We start from the raw sequence: 20,069 nt of genomic DNA, 5'->3' as shown, positions 1-20,069 counted from the left end.
ACTCTTGTTATCTATGATACTGACCTAACTTATCCCTTATATGTATGGCTAGGTGGGAGTTCTACATCCTTTTAGATAGACATTTTTATTTTCTGTTTAGTGTTTGTTACTGAATTTGAGAATTTAGTTGTGATTTTTAGTATGCCTTACATATATACTAACATGTCCAATGTATACCACACATTTTATGTCTTTATTTTGAAAATTATGGGCACAGAATTATTACATGTATTTAACTAGTTTACAGATACAAGTATTTTGGAAAAGACACTTGTTATGAAGTTGTGTAATGCTGTTATACCTTTCATATACACATAAACAGAATTCTGTTTTCATTTTCAAGAGATGATTATTTTATCCTACATGTTTTATTTTTAAGTCTTTTTATCTACCATTACATGTGCTGCTGAAGCACTGTGTTTAGTTAGTATAGTTACATAATACACCTATTACGTTTAAAGCTAGGTGGCATTTACCCTAAATTCTTGTAAAAATAAACTTTTATTTGATGTTTAGCGTTTGTTATTGAATTGTGAGAATTCAGATGCCATTTTTTACCTTGTATTAAAAGGTTTCTATGTTACTTTAAAGAGGACGTGTGTTTGAAAGGGGGACGGGGGCTGTGTGTTTTAAAGAGGACAGTGCAGTGCACTGCCAGGGAAAATGCAATAAAGATGAAGTTTTCTCACCTTCACAATGACTGAGATCAGACTGATCTGGATTTCTTATTTGTTGTCCAATAACATTTTTGTTTAATGAGGTTATTAACTCTGAAAAATAATGCTGAGTCATTTTTCCTTTTTTTTTTTTTTTTTTTTTTTTTTTTTGGAGATGGGGTCTTGCTCCATTGTCTAGGCTGGAATGCAGTAGCTCAATGTTGGCTCAGAAGCCCTCCACCTCCCAGGTTCAATCAATTCTCTTGCCTCAGCCTCCTGAGAAGCTGGGATTACAGGCACCTGCCACCACGCCCAGCTAATTTCACTATTTTGAGAAGAGGCACCATTTCACCTTGTTGATCAGGCTGGTCTCCAACTCCTGACCTCAGGTGATCTGTCCCCCTTGGCCTCCCAAAGTTCGAGAATTACAAGTGTGAGCCACTGTTCTACCCATAGAGTAAAACTATTTATGAGAGGAGGGAAGTATCTTGGGTTTCGTTAGTAGAAATCAAATAACTGAAGTCAATGAACTCTGAGGAGATGCTCGACAGACATGTAAGACTAACATCTTTTTTTTTTTTTTTTTTTTTTTTTAAGACGGAGTTTCGCTCTTGTTACCCAGGCTGGAGTGCAATGGCGCGATCTCGGCTCACCGCAACCTCCGCCTCCTGGGTTCAGGCAATTCTCCTGCCTCAGCCTCCTGAGTAGCTGGGATTACAGGCACACGCCACCATGCCCAGCTGATTTTTTGTATTTTTAGTAGAGACGGGGTTTCACCATGTTGACCAGGATGGTCTCGAACTCTCGACCTCGTGATCCACCCGCGTCGGCCTCCCAAAGTGCTGGGATTACAGGCTTGAGCCACCGCGCCCGGCCAAGACTAACATCTTATTTCTAAACACAAGCATGGCTGAGCCTAGAACGCAATTACTATTCCAGCAAATGGAACCGTGAAGCAATTGCTACAGGTTGCCTCCATTCTAGGACCCTTCCTCATGTCGCCAATACCATAAACCACATGCAAATAAGGCAACTAAGATCTGGGAGGAATTTGAGAAGCATTTGTGCAATGTCCAAGAGTGAACTTAAAATGGGATGAACTCAGGTTGTTAACAAGAGTCTGCACTGAGCCTGAGCTCTCAAAACATTCTTGGGATGGCCGGGCACACTGGCTCATGCCTGTGATCTCATCACTTTGGGAGGCTGAGGGAGGATTGCTTGGACCTGGGAGGTCAAGGCTACATGAGCCATGATCATTACCACTGCACTCTAGCCTGGGCAACAGAGAAAGACCCTGTCTCAAAAAAAAACAAAACAAAAACATTCAAAACATTCTTGGGGACTGCAGGTCTATTTTATCTACCTCCTAATGATGTGGTCACAGGGTAAACAGACCAAATATTGTCCCACCTCCCCTGTTTAGTGCCGTTTCTGCTTGTAGGGAATCCCAAGCCTAGAAAAAGGCAAAGCTAATTCTTCTGCCGACTTGGTGAATCAGCCTGGGTGATGGCTATTGGTCCACCTGCCGTGGATTGCTGCCTTAGCTGCCTTCCTGTCCCTGGGGGCATCCAATGAGGGTCCAACCAATCCATTCAAAAGGATTAGGATGAGTAGAGATGAGCATCAAAAATACAGAGTTACTTTCCAGAGAACATAAAGACCTTCTGTAAATCAATAAAAATGCAAAACAACCTTTTTCAAATGTGCATCAAACAGCAACAGGAGACACACAGAAGAAGAAATGGCTGTATACACATGAATCACTTCACCTATCAGACTGGCAAATTTTAAGAGATTGGTAATATACCATGTTGGTGAGTGTCTTAGTCAGTTTGGGCTACTCTCACAAATTCTGATAGACTGGAAAACTTCAACATTTCTCTCTCACAGTTCAGGAGGATGGGAAGTCCAACATCAAGGTGCCAGGAGAGGCAGTGTCTGCTGAGAGTCTGCTTGCAGGTTTGCAGATGGCTGTCTTCCCATTGTTCCCTCACACGGCAGACAGAAAAGGGAGAGAAAGCAAGCTCTCTCTTTTCTTATAAGGGCACTAACCCCATCGTGAGGGCACCACTTTTAGGAGCTAATTACCTCCCAAAGACTCTATATCCAAGTACCATTACATTGGAGATTAGGGTTGGATATGGTTTGTGTCCACATTCTAATCTCAACTTGAATGGAATCTTCCAGAATTTCCTCATGTCATGGGAGAGACCCAGGCAGAGGTAATTGAACCGCGGGGGCCAGTTCTTTCCTGTGCTATTCTGATGATAGTGAATAAGCCCCTAGGAGGGCGGAGAGGGACGGTGGTGTGTGAGGATCAAGATTGTGAAAACTGCCATGACAGGCACCAAACCAAGCAGTAGAAAGAGCTTCCAGATAGGAGGAGATACTTGGGCCGGAGCAAAGGGTGTCTTAGCAGCCACCACTAGGGACCAAGCTGGACCTGGACCACCTGATTTCACGGACAATCAAGGATATGTCTCATATACCAGGGAGAACGGGTGATTTCAGAGACAGATGGCTTCCTCCTCAAGGGCTGGCATTGCACAGCCCCGAGACTGAGCTACAACCTCAGAGAAAGGGAGGGGAACCCCAGATTGACTGTGCCAGCCTGTCTGGATAAACAGTGAAACATGCCCTTCCGAGGAGCCTAGAATGGTTCTAGGCGGTCTTACCATCGCCCTGCTGGGCCTTTTCCTACCAGGCTCCGGTGGAGAACCACCTCTTGTTTAGGGGTGGGGATTGCGTGGGTGTGTACTGCGTGGGCTGGGGGCTGTCCTGCTTTCTCTGCTGAGCCCACTGGGCTGGCTGGATGCGACAGCCAGGTGTGCGTGATGACCCGCTCTGGAAGGGAGGCTCTAGGGGAGCGTGGGAAAGGCGCCACCCGCTACACGTCTCCTCTTCCTCCCGGGCCCGGAAGGAGGGCGCGGCGAACGGCCAGCAGGGGGCGCCAGACGACCGGCAATGCGGCGGGGCGGGCTTGCGGCGCTCGTGACCCGCCCCGGCCCGAGCCCCCTAGCCCACCCCAGCCCACCGCACCCCACCCCGCTCCCCGCCCCAGACAGAGAGGAGTGGAGAGTGCGGCGCAAACAAGCAACAAAACAAACACACACACACACACAAAACCTGGCGCCTATTCCCCGCGTGGCGTGGTTTCTAACCTGGGCCCTCCACGCGACCACCCCCCTGCCGCCGCCAAGCGCCTCCTTTCACTCTCTCCTCTTCTTCGCGGCCATCCAGCCACGGCCCGGCCCTTCCCTCACCTTCACCCACCCCTGAACCCCAGAGAGGCCCCGGGAGAAGGGCGCCCACACAAGGCCCCTCCTCCACCAGATGCCCCTTTTCAGCCACACTCACCCGAAGTTGCCCCCCGGCCCCGGGCTCCGTCGCAAGCAGCATCTCGCCAGGCCCGACGCCTTCCCAGAGTTCCTCAGGGCAAAGAGCAGGCGCAGAGGGCACGACCCCGGCAAGGGGAGGACCAATGGGAGCCGGGGGCAGAAGGCAGCGTCCCGGAGCTCCACGTGTGGGCCACGCAACCCGGCAGCCCGTTGCTAGGTAACTGCATCTCCCCTCACTGCCCCAGCACGTCGTCCTGAGCCGCCCGCCCTGTCTTCCAGCCACCTTCTGCAGAGTCTCAAACACCGTCAGCAGTGGGACCCTGAAGGCCGAAGGGAGAAGCAAGAGCGCAGCCACCACCCCCTGAGCCACCTGCGGCTCTGCCACCCACCATTTTCACTGTGAAGAGTCAGCTGCCTGGGCCGGGAGGTCACTGCCGCCATGAGTCTGGGCATCATGGAAGAGGAAGACCTGGCCGAGTACTTCCGGCTGCAGTATGGGGAGCGGCTGCTGCAGATGCTGCAGTGAGTGTCCGAGGCCTTGGCCCTCTGTGCCTCGGACCACCCACACCCACCCCATGCCTCAGCTTCCAACCTGTCTGTTCCCTCCTCTCCTATAATCCAGCGCCCCAAATTACCTTGGCACCAGTCCACCCCATCACCTGGTCCCTACCCCTGTCACTCCTCCAGCTCATTCCCGCATGGCCCTCTATAATTCTCAACGCAACATTCCTTTCCTTCAGAAAGGGAGAGAGGCCCCCACCTTCCCCATAGGTACGTGTCTCCACCGGTTACTCCCAGCCCCAGACTGATCCGCCTCAGAACACACAGCCCTGTTGCATTCACATCTCGGACAGGAAGTTCCCCAATGTTCACGGAGAGTTGGAGTCGCCATCCATCCGGCTACTGGAGAAGAAAAAGGAGATGAAGATGATGCATCATGCTATGGTGCAGAAGAAGAAGGTGGGGACTCGGGGGTGGAGGGCAGAGGTACAGGGAAGGAGCGGGTGGGCTGGGGCTCCGGGAGATCCCGTGGACAGCTCTCCATTGTGTGGGTGAGGTGGCTAGAGCCAGGAGTCTTCTATGGCAGTCTAGTCTCTTCAGGGAGAACAGAAAGGATCTGGGTCTTGGGGGTACCAGTGTCCAGGGATCCTCTGCTCTGAGCCAGGCATGGGGTGGAAAGTGGGAGGCTCCTCTGGACCCTCCTGGGCTTGAGGATGGAGCCTCTGGGGCAGGGGATGCTGGGGTTTTCCTTGGTACCCATGTCCGGGGCCCTCCTGACCCCTCTGCTCCCACACCCCCACCCCAAAGATGTTTCAGCTCAGAATGGAAAGCCTGAACCTGCGCTGGGAGGAACTTGGCGTTAAGGAAGCCCAGCTGAAGGCTCACATCCAGAAGTTTGAGCAGTTCATCCAGGTTTGAAGGGGTGTGGGTGGCCACAGTGGGTGGGGGGGTCCACACTCAGCAGTCAAGTAAACTGTCGCTCCTCCTCCTTGCTTCTGCTGACTCCTCGCCCTGAGTTAAAAGCAGCCTTAGTGCTCCAATACTGCCTGGCACTTCCCTGGGCATCCTTTATGTCCCCCACCTGTCTCTAGTTGTAATTTCCCATTTACCTATCAATCTCTGCCCCCTCTGGATGGCCGTTTCCTATTTCCTTTCCAGTATATAGCACATACAGTGTATCCAGTAAATGAATGCATGTATGGATGGTTGGATGGATGGATGGATGAGTGAAGGTGCTACAGTCAGGACTTAGCACTTGGGGAATACAGTGATGAATGACACAGAGTTTTAGTCCCTCCGTCCACCCCACTCCTCCGTCCTTGTCCTTGCACTGAAGGTCCGGGCAGGGAATAGTTGAAGGACCAGGCACCAGAGTCCATTCCAAGACGCTCCTCTCACTTCACTCCTTACTGGAGCCATGTAATTGTCTGAAAATCCAGATTTATCCAGACCCACTCCAGTTAGCACTTACGCAGCCCTGAAGGGCCTGATCCAGCTCTGAGAGCTGGTAATGATTGCTGTCTGCTACAAAGGAGCCCCGCTCTTAAGCATCTTCCTTCCTGCTCTCTGCCTAAGCCACGTGGGACAGGAAGTCCATGGACTGGGCACATTCTCCAGAGGTCCAGTTCTTAGCAGCTGGAGAAACACGTCTGGAGTAGTTGGGGCAGGAGGAGATTTGAGTGTGAGCCATTCTCCAAATGGCACTCAAAGGGTCAGCAGATTCAGTTCCCAGAGAGTTTGCTACAAATACACACCCTGGGGGCTTTCCTTGTTGCTTTCAGCAGATCTGAGGTTGGGCCTCAGCTTCTGTATACATTCATTCATTCATTCATGTTTTATTTTTTATTTTTGGAGACAGTCTTGCTGTGTCACCCAGACTGGAGTACAGTGGCATGATCTCAGCTCACTGCAATCTCTGCCTCCCGGGTCCAAGCCATTCTCCTGCCTCAGCCTCCCGAATAGCAGGGACTACAGGCGAGTGCCACCACACCTGGCTAATTTTTGTGTTTTATTTGGTAGAGACGGAGTTTCACCATGTTGGCTGGGATGGTCTCCGTGTCTTGACCTCTTGATCTACCTGCCTCGGCCTCCCAAAGTGCTGGAATTACAGGCATGAGCCACCACACCTGGTCTCTATATTTTTTTTAAAAGCTCCATAGGCAGTTCTGATGAGCAGGTGGATTTGAAAGCCACTGGTTTAGACCCCCTCCGTCCTCTCCTGGGCTTACAGGACAGCACACAGATCCTCTGTGCACCTTCCTCAGTGGCCTCCAAGTGCCACACTCCATAAGTCCGTCCATGTGGAATCACAGGAGCCCCTGATGGGAGACAGGAGTCACACGGGGCAAGGGGTGGGCTTAGGGGAGGGGTTGGCAGAAAGAAGAGGCAGGATTGGATCGATTGCAGTAGCTGAGCCGCCTTCTGTCTTCCCGCATCGAACTGCCTGTACCATCTCCTCCCTAAGTCGGATGCAAGTCTGAGCTCCTAGGCGAATGCTCTCCCAGTGGCCTTACACCCAGGCCCTATGGCACCAGGTGCGTCTCCTGGCTCATCTTCCTGTAGCTCCAATCCTGTTGCCCCAGCTTGTGAAAGGGAGAGGGGCTCCTGCCTCCCATCTTCACAGCTGGGAAAATGGAGGCACTGAGCACCGAATTGGGAGAAAATTCGCGCCTCCCAGTTCTGATCCAGGAGTGGTCCTTCTGCTCCATGGAAAATGGTCACCAGGAAAAGCAGAAACAACAGAAGCTTTGTGAGAAGGCTTCCTGCTACCACTTCCAGACTTTCTCAGTCTTCTCAGGGGGTTGAGTTCTCTCCAGACTCTGAGCCCAATGCAATGCAGGTCTCCCCTAGTCCACTCTCTGAAGTCGAGAGCCCAAGTCCCACAGGAAAGAACCATTTCCTGTCTGTCCCCACTCCCCGGCCCCCAGGGCCACCTTTTGACCTTGGATGAAACCTCTGTCCCACAGCCCCCTAAGCCCCACCTCAGTCTACAGAAATCTCTTCAAGTAGCTTCAAATACCCCTAAGAGCCTTTTCCTTCACCCGGCTCCTGCCCCAACAGTGGCCCGGCAATCTCTGCCTGTTCCCAGGATGGTTTGAGCCGTTGGAAGGGTTTTAGGGCATCACCAGCCCCAGGATGGCCTGGGTCCAGGGAGGACTTGACGAGGCTTCCTGACCAGTGCTGCTTCCCCCGGACCCAGGAGAATGACCAGAAACGGATCCGAGCCATGAAGAAAGTCAACAAGGAGCGAGAACTCAGATGTCAGCACCTGCGGGAGCTGACCAGGGGCAAGCAGGAGATGGTGGCGCTGCGGCTGGAGCACCAGCGGCTGAGCGCCAAGCTGCAGGACTACTCCATCTTCAACAAGTACCTAGAGAAAGTGGTGGAGAACTCCGAGGTGAGTCCAAGGAGCCCAGCAGGGACCGGCCCTGGCACCTGCCTCAGCTCCACCTCTTTCCTGGGGCCTGGGGCCATGCGGTAGAGCTCAGGCTCAGCTGGCTTCAGACTGTGGACCTTCTGAGCCCCAGGGGCTCTGCAGGGATGGGCACCCTGCTCTAAGGAGATGCAGCCAGTCCTGGAGGGAGTCGAGGGCAGCGAAAAGAAGCCTCTGGTGAGGCTGGATGAGTTTCCCAAGGGGTGGGGCCTAGCGGTATGTCTTGGGTCACAACTGTGTATATGTCTTGCATGAGTTGCATGTTTATGTCTACTTGAGTATCCTTGGCTGTGTCTGTCTAAAGGGGTGTGTGTGTGTGTGTGTGTGCGCGCACGCATGTGTGTGTGCACGTGTGTGTGGCGCACCTGTCAGCAGGTGGCCTCTCTCTATCCCTGCGTCTCCTCCTCTCAGTGTCTTCTGTTTACTGGAGAGTAAATTGGAAAGGGGAAGGGAGAGGAGCGGAAAAACACCCAGCCTCCTGGTGTTGAAACACCATATGAATTGGGGTGTTTCAGAAGTCCTGGGCCTGGGAGTTGGTGCTTCACATGGGTAACTTCATTAAGTTCTCTGGTCAGCCCCAAGGGGAACCCAAGCTGATCATCCTTTTACAGAGAAGGAAATGGAGGCTCGGAGAGGTTAAGTCACCTGCAGAGAGTTTCACAGCTCATCAGTCTCACAGCTCATTTGCTTTTAGCCACTCCTCCATGGGCCCCACAGTGTAATTGACCAGGGCTCTTCCTGCCATCCCTGTGGCCCAAGCCCAGGGAACTTTTCAGTTCCAGCATGCCTCTTGCAGTGTAACACTGCTGATGCCCCTCCCAGAAACCAGAAACCAGAAACCACGCCCCCTGCCCTGAACTCTGTGGCCCGTCCTTCTCAGGCTCCTGGCTGGGGCGGAGAAGGGCCTCTTCCCAGTCCTTCTTACATGGTGAGTCCAGGTGCTCTGTCCCAGTCCTCCACTTTTCTCCCTGATCAATGCCCAGGGCCTTCCATGGATGCCACCCCTGTCACACTATCTCCTCCCCCATGTGACCAACAGCTAGAACAGCCCCCCACCGGGGCAGATAGAGGCACCCCCTCCAGGCATGTGGATCCATGTCCTGTTAGAGGAGGGGCGACAGGATACCCAGCTGTTTAAAGTTCCTGCAATTCCCATATCAAACCACTCACCTAGTTTACTCCTGCATGAGTCCCACATCTGTGTTATTTCCTCCACTCAAAGCTGCTCCGTACTATAAGGTCAGTGGTTCATTTCATGCTTAGGGTTTGTGGGGAAGGGAGCAGGAAGTAAGGAGGGACTACCATATTAAAACAGCCGATAAATTGCAAGATGTGGCCAGGTGTGCGGTGGCTCACACCTGTAGTCCCAGCACTTTAGGATGCCAAGGTGGGTGGATCACCTGAGGTCAGGAGTTCAAGACCAGCCTGGGCAACATGGTGAAATCCCATCTCTACTAAAAATACAAAAATTTGCCAGGTGTGGTGGCAGGCGCCTGTAGTCCCAGCTACTCAGGAGGCTGAGGCAGGAGAATTTCCTGAACCCAGGAGGCAGAGGTTGCAGTGAGCCGAGGTCATGCTATTGCATTCCCGCCTGGGGGACGAGGGAAACTCTGTCTCAAAACAAAACAAAATATTGTAAGATGTGTCTTGAGTTCAGAGTTGCTAAAATATGTATCTTAGGATTGAGGAAATTGGCCTGTGTCTCGCTCCTAAGCTTGAGACCCCACATCTAACTCTTCACCGTGCACACTCATCTCATCTGCTTCCTGACACCCCCAGGCCAGCTGGTTTGTCCTGTGCTGGTGAATGGCAGGGCCACCCACCCACAGCCCCGCCAGAACCTGGGCCTCCTTGGCTCCTCCCTCTTGCTCAGTGCCACAGCCATCAATCAGCAGATCTGGTCTGTTCTGCCTTGGAAGTATTTCTGGAATCCAGTCCCTGCCCCTTCCCCATCCAGGCCACCAGTGGTACCTCATCTGGAGTTCAGCTCGGCGTCATTCCTGGCCAGCCTGTTTGACATTCCTCCCATCCCGCTCTTTCTTTCTTTTCTTCTTTGTTTATTTTGTTCAAAATACTTTAAGCATACTGGAAAGTATAGAGACGCACATAACAGCAACCAAGTACTCATCACACAGCTTTGCTAAATCTTCATCTTTTCCCCATCTGCCCCCAGTTCTGCTGTCTTAAACACTACTAACAATTGAAATCCAGTAAATGAAATCCTTTGTGTCCTTCCAAATCTCATGCTGCTTCACCTCTCCTCAGACGCCAAGAGTATCCTGCTTTTAAAAATCCTCATATCATGCTTGTTTGTATTATTTTATAACATTTAACGTTTGTAACTTTTTATATGAAAATTTTAAGCATATACAGAAGTAAAGACAACAGTGTATTGAACACCTGCTGCTCATTATTTGATTCCAGTAATTATCAATTCATAGTCACATCCCCGTACTATCCCACCTCCGACATTTTGAAGCAAATGGTATATTTTCAACCATATGTGTCTCTCTGCAGTATCTCTAAGAGATGAGAGTTCTTTTTAACATAACTACAGCACCATTGTCACACCTACTATAAAATTGATAGTAATTCCTTAACATCAAATATCAGTATCATTTATTGCACAAAATGGGGCAAATGTGGTGGCTCATGCCTGTAATCCCAGTGCTTTGGGAGACCAAGGTGGGAGGACCACTTGAGCTCAGGAGTTCAAGACCAGCCTGAGCAAAACAATGAGACTCTCCCCCCAACTCTACAAAAAAATTTAAAAATAAAAAGTAGTCGGGCATGGTGCCACACATTTGTGGTCCCAACTACGTGGGAGGCTGAGGCAGGAGGACTGCTTGAGCTCAGGAGATCAGGTCTGCAGTCAGCCATGTTTGTACCACTGTACTCCAGCCTGGGCAATAGAGTGAGATCCTGTCTTTTAAGACAAATTATTGCACAGATGCTTTTTGTACAGTTGGTTTGTTCCAATCGTGGTCCACTAAGGTCCTCACACTGCCCTTAGTTGGTACGCTTCTTAAGCCCAACACAAAAGTGGTTATATCACATGATTCCACTCATGTTTAAAAACAGATAAAATTAATATTTAATGATAGAAGTCAGAATATTGGTTTCCTCAGTGGTGGGGGGAAGATATTCACTAGCAGCCCTTCTTCATCTATTTGCCTGAACACTACCATTAAAGAAAAGGACTTCATAAGAGAGAACCTTCCCATTTGATGATTGTGTGGGTCTTACAGAGAAAGTTTGTTAAATGCTTTATTTACAGTTTTCAGAATAATGAATTGGTTCTCTAGCACTCACCTGTAAGGCTTCTAGTATCATTGTGAACTTATAGGTTTTTAACATATTTGGTATGTTTTAATCCATTGCACTTATTCTTACTAATGTTCAAATCATCTCATCTTTGGGCACTGAAGGCTCTTTGATTTGACACCTGAATCGTGTTGGCATCAGCATTAAGTTTTAGAGGTGTGTTCCTAGTAGCTCGGATGTAGTCCGTTTATTTGAACTGTGGTACGCTGTTGCACTGTGTGCCAGATGAACTTTCAGAAATGTAGATGTGAATTGTCTCTCTGCTTTTTCATTTTTGAGACAGAGTCTCACTCTGTCACCCAGGCTAGAGTGCAGTGGCACAATCTCAGCTCACTGCAACCTCCACCTCCTGGGTTCAAGCAATTCTTTGCCTCAGCCTCCCGAGTAGCTGGGATACAGGTGCCCACCACCATGCCTGGATAATTTTTGTATTTTGAGTAGAGACAGGATTTTACCATCTTGGCCAGGCTGGTCTTGAACTCCTGACCTCGTGATTCACCTGCCTCAGCCTCCCAAAGCGCTGGGATTACAGGCGGGAACCACCACGCCCAGCCATCTCTGCTTCTTAAAATCCTTCAATGGATAAAGTCCACACTCCTTCCCAAGGTTTACTGAACTCTTGCTTGTTGCTTGCTCTTTCTTTCTTCTGTCTTTTTTCTTTTTCTTCCTTTCTTTCTTGCCTTCTCTTCTTTTCTTCTTCTCCTTCTTCCTTCTTCTTTTCTTCCTATCAATCTCTTCCTCCCCATCTTGAACTCAGGCTACCTTGAACATCCTGAACATACCACCCCCTATTCTGTTCATCTTTGCCCAGGCTGTCTCCTCCACCTGTAGTACTGCCTCACCTCCCCACACTCATTTTGCTGGCTGTCATCTATTCATACCTCCCGTCTCATTTCAGCCACTCTTTCTCCCAATAAACCTTTTCGAGCTGTTTCTACCTCCTCCAGTGCTGAGTTGGGTGGCCCTTCCCCAAAGAGGCATATTTGGGGAAAGGCCAGCAGGACAGTTCCCAGGACACTGATCCATCCCTGACGATGTCATGAGATGGAGAAGGTGCTCGGGAAGTTTCCCCTGGGTGGCTGAAAGGCATGCTTTGATAAGCCCCTAGGAAGGCAACTTGGCTTCACAGAACTGGTGCTCATGCTCTGCCTTCTAAAAAGAGTTGGTTTCAGGGCTTCTCTTCCACTGAGCGGGACCTGAGGATTAGGGCCAGAGTGGCGTGGTTCTGGACCATGCTGGAGGAGGTGAGCTGAGTCTGGCAGGCCACCTGCCCCACCAGCACCATCTCTAGCCCCCACTTATCCCCCAGCAAATGAATAAATACCAGAGATCACCAACTGGAAGCCTCGCCCAGATTCCTGTCCAGCCCTGTCCCCAGTCAAAGATAGGGCTTATCTTACTGTTTTACCTGTTTACTTATCTGTCTGTCCTCCCTCCATGCCACCCCTCAGGCTGTAACCGTCCTAAGAGCAGAGACTGCTTTTCTCATCTCCTGCTATTTCCCTAGCATTTAGCATAGCTCCCGACTTAAAAGTTGTTCTTGGTACAACCTCGTTGAATAGGAAATTCTTGCCTTGGGAGACATATCAAAATGCCCTGCACCAGCAATTACCAACCCTGGCTGTGCCTAGAACCACCTGGGGATCTTTTGCAAAATTCAGGTGTCAGAGACCACAGAAGACTTGGTTATCCATCTGAATCTCTGGGGGTGGAGACTGGCAGGTATCCTTTTTAAAGCCCCTGCAGGTGATTCTAACATGCAGTTAAGATCAGAAATCCCTGGCCCAGTTGTACATCTCCTCAGCCCAACAAATGGATCATGGCCAATACAAACCCAGAAGAGGCAGGCATCGGGAATTCCAATGTTCCTCATAGCCTCTGGCCATGCCCCTGGCCAAGGGCCTATCTCCCCAGATGTCCAGATGTCCAGGCATCCAGGCTGGGGGTTGGCAGGACTGGGTGGCTCCATCAGGCCCCTGGGGCTGGCTGTGCATTGACCTGAGCCCCTGTCCACAGTTCGAGGAGATCCATGAGGTGATCGCGCGCTACAAGACGCTGGTGAGCATGCACCACGACCTCATGCAGTCTGCGCAGGAGGGGCAGGAGAAGATTGAGCGCGCCAAGGCCCGGCTGGCACACTACATGGAAGAGAAGGATGATGAAATCCTGCAGCAAAACAATGAGCTGGCAAGGCTGCAGATGCGCTTTGACCGTGCCCGCAGCAACGTCATCATCTGGGTGAGGGGGCCCGGGGTAGGCACTGGGTGAGTGAGAGCCCAGAGTACACACACACACACACACACACCCCACATTCTGTGCTCATGCCCCATCCTTATCCCCTCCCCAGGAATCTCGATGGGCACATATCCAGAACACCGCTGCCAAGAAGACCCTCCTGCTTGGCACCATTAAGATGGCCACGCTGAACCTCTTCCAGATTGTGAGCAAGCAGCTGAAGGAGGCAACTGAGGTGGCGCTGGAGGACACACACAAGCAGCTGGACATGGTAGGAGGATGGGGACAGGCACTGGGGCCGTTGGGTCTGCTGGGCCAAAGAGGTTGCCAATTGGTTGGGTGGAAGGATGAACCCAACAGAGCAGCAGAGGAGGGGCTCTCAAATTTTCACAACATCAGGATCATCTGGGGGGAGGAGGAGTCTTACTGGGCCCCACACCCAGAGTCTCTGACTCAGTGGATCTGAGATGAGAATTTACATTTTCAGCAAGTTCCCAAGTGAGGCTGCTGGTTCAGGTTCCATACTTTGAGAATCATGGCATTAGCACCAAACCCTTTTTGGCCCCAGGATACAAAACAGTAGCAGGGACCCATATGGAATCCATTAGTTGTGCAAAACAGCCTTATTAAATTCTAGCGAGATACTGTGGCTTGTTGAAGGCCTGAGCCTGAGATCCACTGTTTGTTAAAAAGAGAAATTGGAGTCCGGGACTGGTGACTCACGCCTGTAATCCCAGAATTCTGGAAGGCCGAGGTGGGCAGATCACCCGAGGTTGGGAGTTTGAGACCAGCCTGGCCAACATGGTGAAACCCTATCTCTACTAAAAATACAAAAATTAGCCATGTGTGGTGGTGTGCACCTGAATCCCAGCTACTTGGGAGCCTGAGACAGGAGAATTGTTTGAACCTGGAAGGTGGAGGTTGCAGTGAATCAAGATCATGCCATTGCACTCCAGTCTGGGTGACAGAATAAGACTCCATCTCAAAAAAAAAAAAAAAAAAGAAAGAAAGAAATTAACCGGCCATGGTGGCACATGCTCCTATAATCCCAGCTACTCGGGAGGCTGAGGCAGAAGAATCACTTGAACCCAAGAAGCAGAGGCTACAGTGAACCGAGAAAAAAAAAAATCGAGAGGCACTTTCCCAACTTTGAAAAAAAGGTGGCGGGGGGAGGGTAAACTCATGAAATATACACAGCAATGCAAAAGGATTTCCCTAAAACAAATAATCAAGCCTACCCCTTAAAGCATGTTTGAACAGAATTACGTTACAGCCCAAAGGAGGGGATTTGTAAGAAAGTTTGTTCTGAAAGTAGCAATTCTCAGCATTTTGTCTTTACACTCCTAGAGTTTATTGAGGATTCCCAGAGAGCTTTCCTTTATAGGGGTTGTATCTAGTGGTAATTACCATAATAGAAATTAAAGGATAAAATTTAAAAATATTTAATTCATTTATTTTAAATAATAATAAAAAAATAAGTCAATAGAAACGGCATTTTTATGAAAAAAGTTTCAAAAGTGTTTTGTGAGAAGAATGGCATTGTTTGTCACACTTGCAGATCCCTTTAATGTCTGGTTTAACAGAGGACAGGCAGGTGCTCATGTCCACTTCTGCATTCATTCTGCTGTGACAGCATATGTCATAGAAACTCCACTCTGGAAATGCCACTGTGGACTCATGAGAGAATAAGAGCAAAAAAGGCAAATAACATTTCAGTATTAGTATAAAAAGAGTTTTGGCCTCAAAACCCCTGTCCCCCAGAATAGGGTGCCAGAGACTCCCACAAATCCTCAGGCCCAACTGTGCAAGATGGCTCATGCCTGTAATCCCAGCACTTTGGGAGGCTGAGGCAGATGGATCACCTGAGGTCAGGAGTTTGAGATCAGCCTGGCCAACATGGTGAAACCCAGTCTCTACTAAAAATACAAAAATTAGCCAGACGTGGTGACAGGCACCTGTAATCCCAGCTATTGGGGAGGCTGAGGCAGGAGAATCTCTTGAACCCGGGAGGCAGAGGCTGTGGTGAGCCGAGATCGAGCTACTGCACTCCAGTCTGCGTGAAAGAGCGAGACTTCGTCTCAAAAAAAAAAAAAAAAAAAAAATACTCAGTCCTCCTCCCCTCGGCCTCCCAGAGGTCCTCAGGCCCCTGCCCTTAGCTGTTGTGAAGAAAGATGCAGCAGGAGGGCAGGGCGCCATAGTTCACACCTGTAATCCCAGCACTTTGGGAGGCCAAGGTGGCTGGATCACCTGAGGTCAGGAGTTCGAGACCAGGCTGGCCAACATGATAAAACCCTGTCTCTACTAAAAATGCAAAAATTAGCCAGGCATGGTGGCAAGTGCCTGTAATCTCAGCTACTCAGGCAGCTGAGGCAAGAGAATCATTTGAACCCAGGAGGCAAATGTTGAAGTGAGCTGAGATCGTGCCATTGCACTCCAGCCTGGTCAACAAGAGCAAAACTCTGTCTCAAGATTCAGTGGGAGATGCTGCCCTCCAGCCCCTCGCTCCCACAAGCTCATACCGTGCTGAGACCATATCTTCTAGTCCGTCCACTCCAAATTTTGAGTTTCTGAATCCCTCTCAACTTGGATTCACCTCTACAGAACTTCATATTGCCTTAAAGTTATTTGAAAATATCTCACTTCATTCCCATAGGAGATGAAGCTACTCATGGAAATACATGTGACCAAGTAGCCTAAAGATTTAAAATTAATTCAGCCTGGGAAAGTACAAGTTGAAATCAGAGGTCAAGAATGGAGAGAAATACAGACTGCCCTTGGTTCTTATGGGCCTCAGACAGGGGCAGTTAATTGGCTCTGAGATTCCTGGCAATCCTAATGAAAAGCCACCTGTAGTTCTTATACTAGAATAAGGAAAGATAAGGTTTCCTCTTCCTGGCAGTTAGCTCTCCCGGAAATTTCCCAATGAGCCTTCATTGACATTCTACAATGTTCTCAACAACATCCCTGCAACCAATGTAGGCACGGGCTTCGTAAGGCAACTGTTTATACAGAACAAGGAACGTGGTGCACAGGACAGCTTAAGAAAAGTGATTCTGCAGAAGGCCAGGGCAATTTGAATTCCATAGAGCGTGTGATGGAAGGTTTGGCATTATCCCTGAAGAAAAGTCAAACTATCTGAACAAGCACTTTCCAAACTGAATCCTGGGATACTGTATTGTTTCCTAGGGGGGATAAAGGGACTCCACAGACTAATACATGTAGAAAACTTTAAATTAAACCAAGACAAGATTTAAAAAAACAAACAGGACTTAGAGTCTTTGCTATGCCCTGAGATGCTCCCAGCAGACAGCATTTCTAAAACTGACTTGACCACAGAACTCCTTTGAGGCATGTGACCATTTATGAAAAGAACATAGCTCAAGAAATGCTGACCTGTCTTCTTGGGAAAGCTGTCATCTTGGGAAAGCTGCTTTAATTCATTGACTCTTGGTTTTCTCATTTGCAAAATGGGAATGATATTGGTAATAGTAACAGTGTTGGCAGCTGACAGTTGTCGAGAGCTTTGGACAGTCTGCGTAGTTCCGTCTCCAGAGATAGCCTTGAAAAACAGAAATTTTACAACTGAAATTTTTTATTTATTATTATTAACTTTTATTTTAGGTTCAGGAGTAGATGAGCAGGTTTGTTATACAGGGAAACTCATGTCACAAGGGTTTGTTGTACAGATTATTTCATCAACCAGGTACTAAGCCTGGTATCTAATAGTTATTTTTTCTGGTCTTCTCCCTCCTCCCACTCTCCACCCTCAAGCAGGCTCCAGTGTCTATTGTTCCCCTCTTTGTACCCACCGGTTCTCATTGTTTAGCTCCCACTAATAAATGAGAACACGCAGTATTTGGTTTTCTGTTCCTGTGTTAGTATGCAAAGGATAATGACCTCCAGCTCCATCTATGGTCCCTCAATGGACATGATCTCATTCTTTTTGATGGCTGCATCGTATTCCATGGTGTATAAGTACATTTTCTCTATCCAGTCTACCACTGATGGACATTTAGGTTTTTTCTATTTATTTGCTATTGTGAATAGTGTTTCAGTAAACATCCCATGCATGTGTGTTTATGGTAGAACGATGTATATTCCTTTGGGTATATCCTCAGTAACAAGATTGCTGGGTTGAACAGTAGTTCTACTTTTAACTGTTTGAGGAATTGCCACACTGCTTTCCACAATGGTTGAACTAATTTGCACTTCTGCCAACAGTGTGTGAATGTTCCATTTTCTCCACAACCGCAGCAGCATCTGTAATTTTTTGACTTTTTAATAGTAGCCATTCTGAGTGGTGTAAGATGGTATCTCATTGTGGTTTTGGTTTGCATTAGAACTGATGTCTTAGAGGCTGTCTGGGCCAATCCATTCTCCCTCTCTCCGTATTAAAGATGAAGAAACTGAGTCCCAGAAAGATGGAGTGATTTCCCCAGAACTGCGATGGGGGCGCAGCTAGGTCATCTGACTTCTGGAGTAGCACCCTTTTCTGTGTTATGCTGACTGTGTGCTCTTTAAAACAGAAGCCAGGGCCAGGCACGGTGGCTCATGCCTGAAATCCCAGCACTTTGGGAGGCTGAGGTGGGTGGATCACAAGGTCAGGAGTTTGAGACCAGCCTGACCAACATGGTGAAACCCTGCCTCTACTAAAAATACAAAAATTAGCTGGGCATGGTGGCAACCACCTGTAATCCCAGCTACTCAGGAGGCTGAAGCAGAAGAATCGCTTGAACCAGGAGGTGGAGGTTGCAGTGAGCCAAGATCACACCACTGCACTCCAGCCTGGGCAACAGAGCGAGACTCCGTCTCAAAAAGAAAAAAAAGGGAAAACCAAAACAAAAGAAAACAGAAGCCAGTGAACAGAATTTACATTTCTTTTCATGACTCAAGGTTATCACGATGAGCATCAGCTCTGGGTTTCGAGTGCACAACCACCTTGAGGGTGGTGAAGTTGTGGAAGGTGGTCTGCCCATGCTGACGGGACCCTGCCTGCCAGATCATTTTCATCCACTAGCCTGACCCTTTCTTTCTTCTCCCTCCTGTTTGATTCTCAGCCTGGACTTCACACATCAACAGGCCTGCCTCTAGGAGTTCCCAGCTTCATCCTTGTTTGTTGCTTCTAATTGGCTTCACCTGACACTCAATTTCACATCAAAACATTGTCAAGTGAAAGAAAGCGGCTTCCTCAAGAAGTGTGGTGGCTCATGCCTGTAATCCCAGCATTTTGGGAGGCCGAGGCGGGTGGATCACTTGAGGTCAGGAGTTCAAGACCAGCCTGGCCAACATGGTGAAACCCATCTCTACTAAAAACACAAAAATTAGCCAGGCAAGGTGGCGGCACCTGTAATCCCAGCTACTCCGGAGGCTGAGACACAAGAATCGCTTGAACGCAGGGAGCAGAGGTTGCAGTGAGCCTAGATTGCGCCACTGCACTCCACCCTCGTTGACAGAGCAAGACTCTCGTATCCAAAAAAACAAAAAAAGTCAGTCACAGAAAAGCAACGATGCACTATTCACTCTTTACAAGTGAATGCCTGGGATGCTCCATCTTAGGAGGAGGGATGCCTCTGGGGGACGGAGTTAACGCTGGGCTCCTTGCCTTTTTAGATCCAGCAGTTTATCCAAGACCTGTCGGACATCTGGGCAGAGGTGAAAAAGAAGGAACAACAGCAAGTCCGAGTCTAAGGCAGCAGCCTGGTTCCAGAACGCCCTGAGACGGAGACCGTGAGAGGATAAGCCGGGAACTGCAGTCCAGTCAGTTCAGCGGGGACCAAAACCCCTGTGCCTTCCTGCTGGGGAGCACCTGGCTGTTTTCCCCTTGGGCCTCACTCAATCCCTGAAAACAGTCAATGTTATAAGAAGTGTGTTCTCAAGTTCTCTCTCTCCCTTTGGTACTTTATTCATGGGGAAGAGTGTCAGCGAAGGGGGACCCCCGACAAGCTCTTGCTCTCGAAGCTGGTCGCCTAGGCTGCCTGGGAGCTAGAAAGCACATCTGTGGTCTGGTGTCCTCTCTGCTTTGAGCGCACACACAGTCAGTGTTCAGGTGGGCAACAAACCAGAACATCAGTACAGGGGACCCTTCCCACATCCACCACTTCAAACGTTTATTTTTATTTTATTTTATGTATGTATGTATGTATGTATGTATGTATGTATTTTGAGACAGAGTTTCTCTCTTGTTGCCCAGGCTGGAGTGCAATGGTGTGATCGTGGCTCACCACAACCTCTGCCTCCTGGGTTCAAGCAATTCTCCTGCCTCAGCCTCCCAGGTAGCTGCAACTACAGGCATGCACCACCACGCCCAGCTAATTTTGTGGGGTTTTTTTAGTAGATACAGACTTTCTTCATGTTGGTCAGTCTGGTCTTGAACTCTCCCAATCTCAGGTGATCCACCTACCTCAGGCCCCCATGGTGCTGGGATTAACAGGCGTGAGCCATGATGCCCAGCATTTTTTTTTTTTCTTGGAGATGGAATTTTGCTCTTGTTGCCCCAGCTGGATTGCAGTGCCATGTGAAATATCAGCTGGCTGCAACCTCCACTTTCTGAGTTCAAAGGATTCTCCTGCCTTAGCCTCCTGA

At 49.2% G+C, this 20,069-nt stretch overlaps 1 protein-coding gene and 1 long non-coding RNA gene across 3 annotated transcripts in view; one reads left to right on the top strand and one right to left on the bottom strand.

The window, feature by feature from the left end:
- Positions 1 to 4,096, bottom strand: part of LOC141581796 (uncharacterized) — a 154,699-nt gene extending 150,603 nt beyond the window's left edge. For both annotated transcript variants that reach the window (XR_012514535.1, XR_012514536.1), the window contains exon 1: positions 4,014 to 4,096. This is a non-coding gene — a long non-coding RNA (uncharacterized LOC141581796). The remainder of the gene's footprint in view (positions 1 to 4,013) is intronic.
- Positions 4,097 to 4,433: 337 nt separating this feature from the next.
- On the top strand, positions 4,434 to 19,570 carry CCDC42 (coiled-coil domain containing 42). Its single transcript, XM_003929230.4, has 7 exons — positions 4,434 to 4,516; positions 4,849 to 4,954; positions 5,303 to 5,407; positions 7,695 to 7,892; positions 13,269 to 13,490; positions 13,600 to 13,758; positions 19,098 to 19,570. Exons 1-7 carry the CDS (start codon positions 4,434 to 4,436, stop codon positions 19,173 to 19,175), a joined length of 951 nt encoding a protein of 316 aa, XP_003929279.1. The 3' UTR covers positions 19,176 to 19,570.
- The last annotated feature ends 499 nt before the right edge of the window (positions 19,571 to 20,069 follow it).

Source organism: Saimiri boliviensis, chromosome 17 (genome assembly GCF_048565385.1).
Source record: "Saimiri boliviensis isolate mSaiBol1 chromosome 17, mSaiBol1.pri, whole genome shotgun sequence".
Taxonomy (NCBI): domain Eukaryota; kingdom Metazoa; phylum Chordata; class Mammalia; order Primates; family Cebidae; genus Saimiri; species Saimiri boliviensis.
This window is presented reverse-complemented; position numbering and strand designations above follow the sequence as displayed.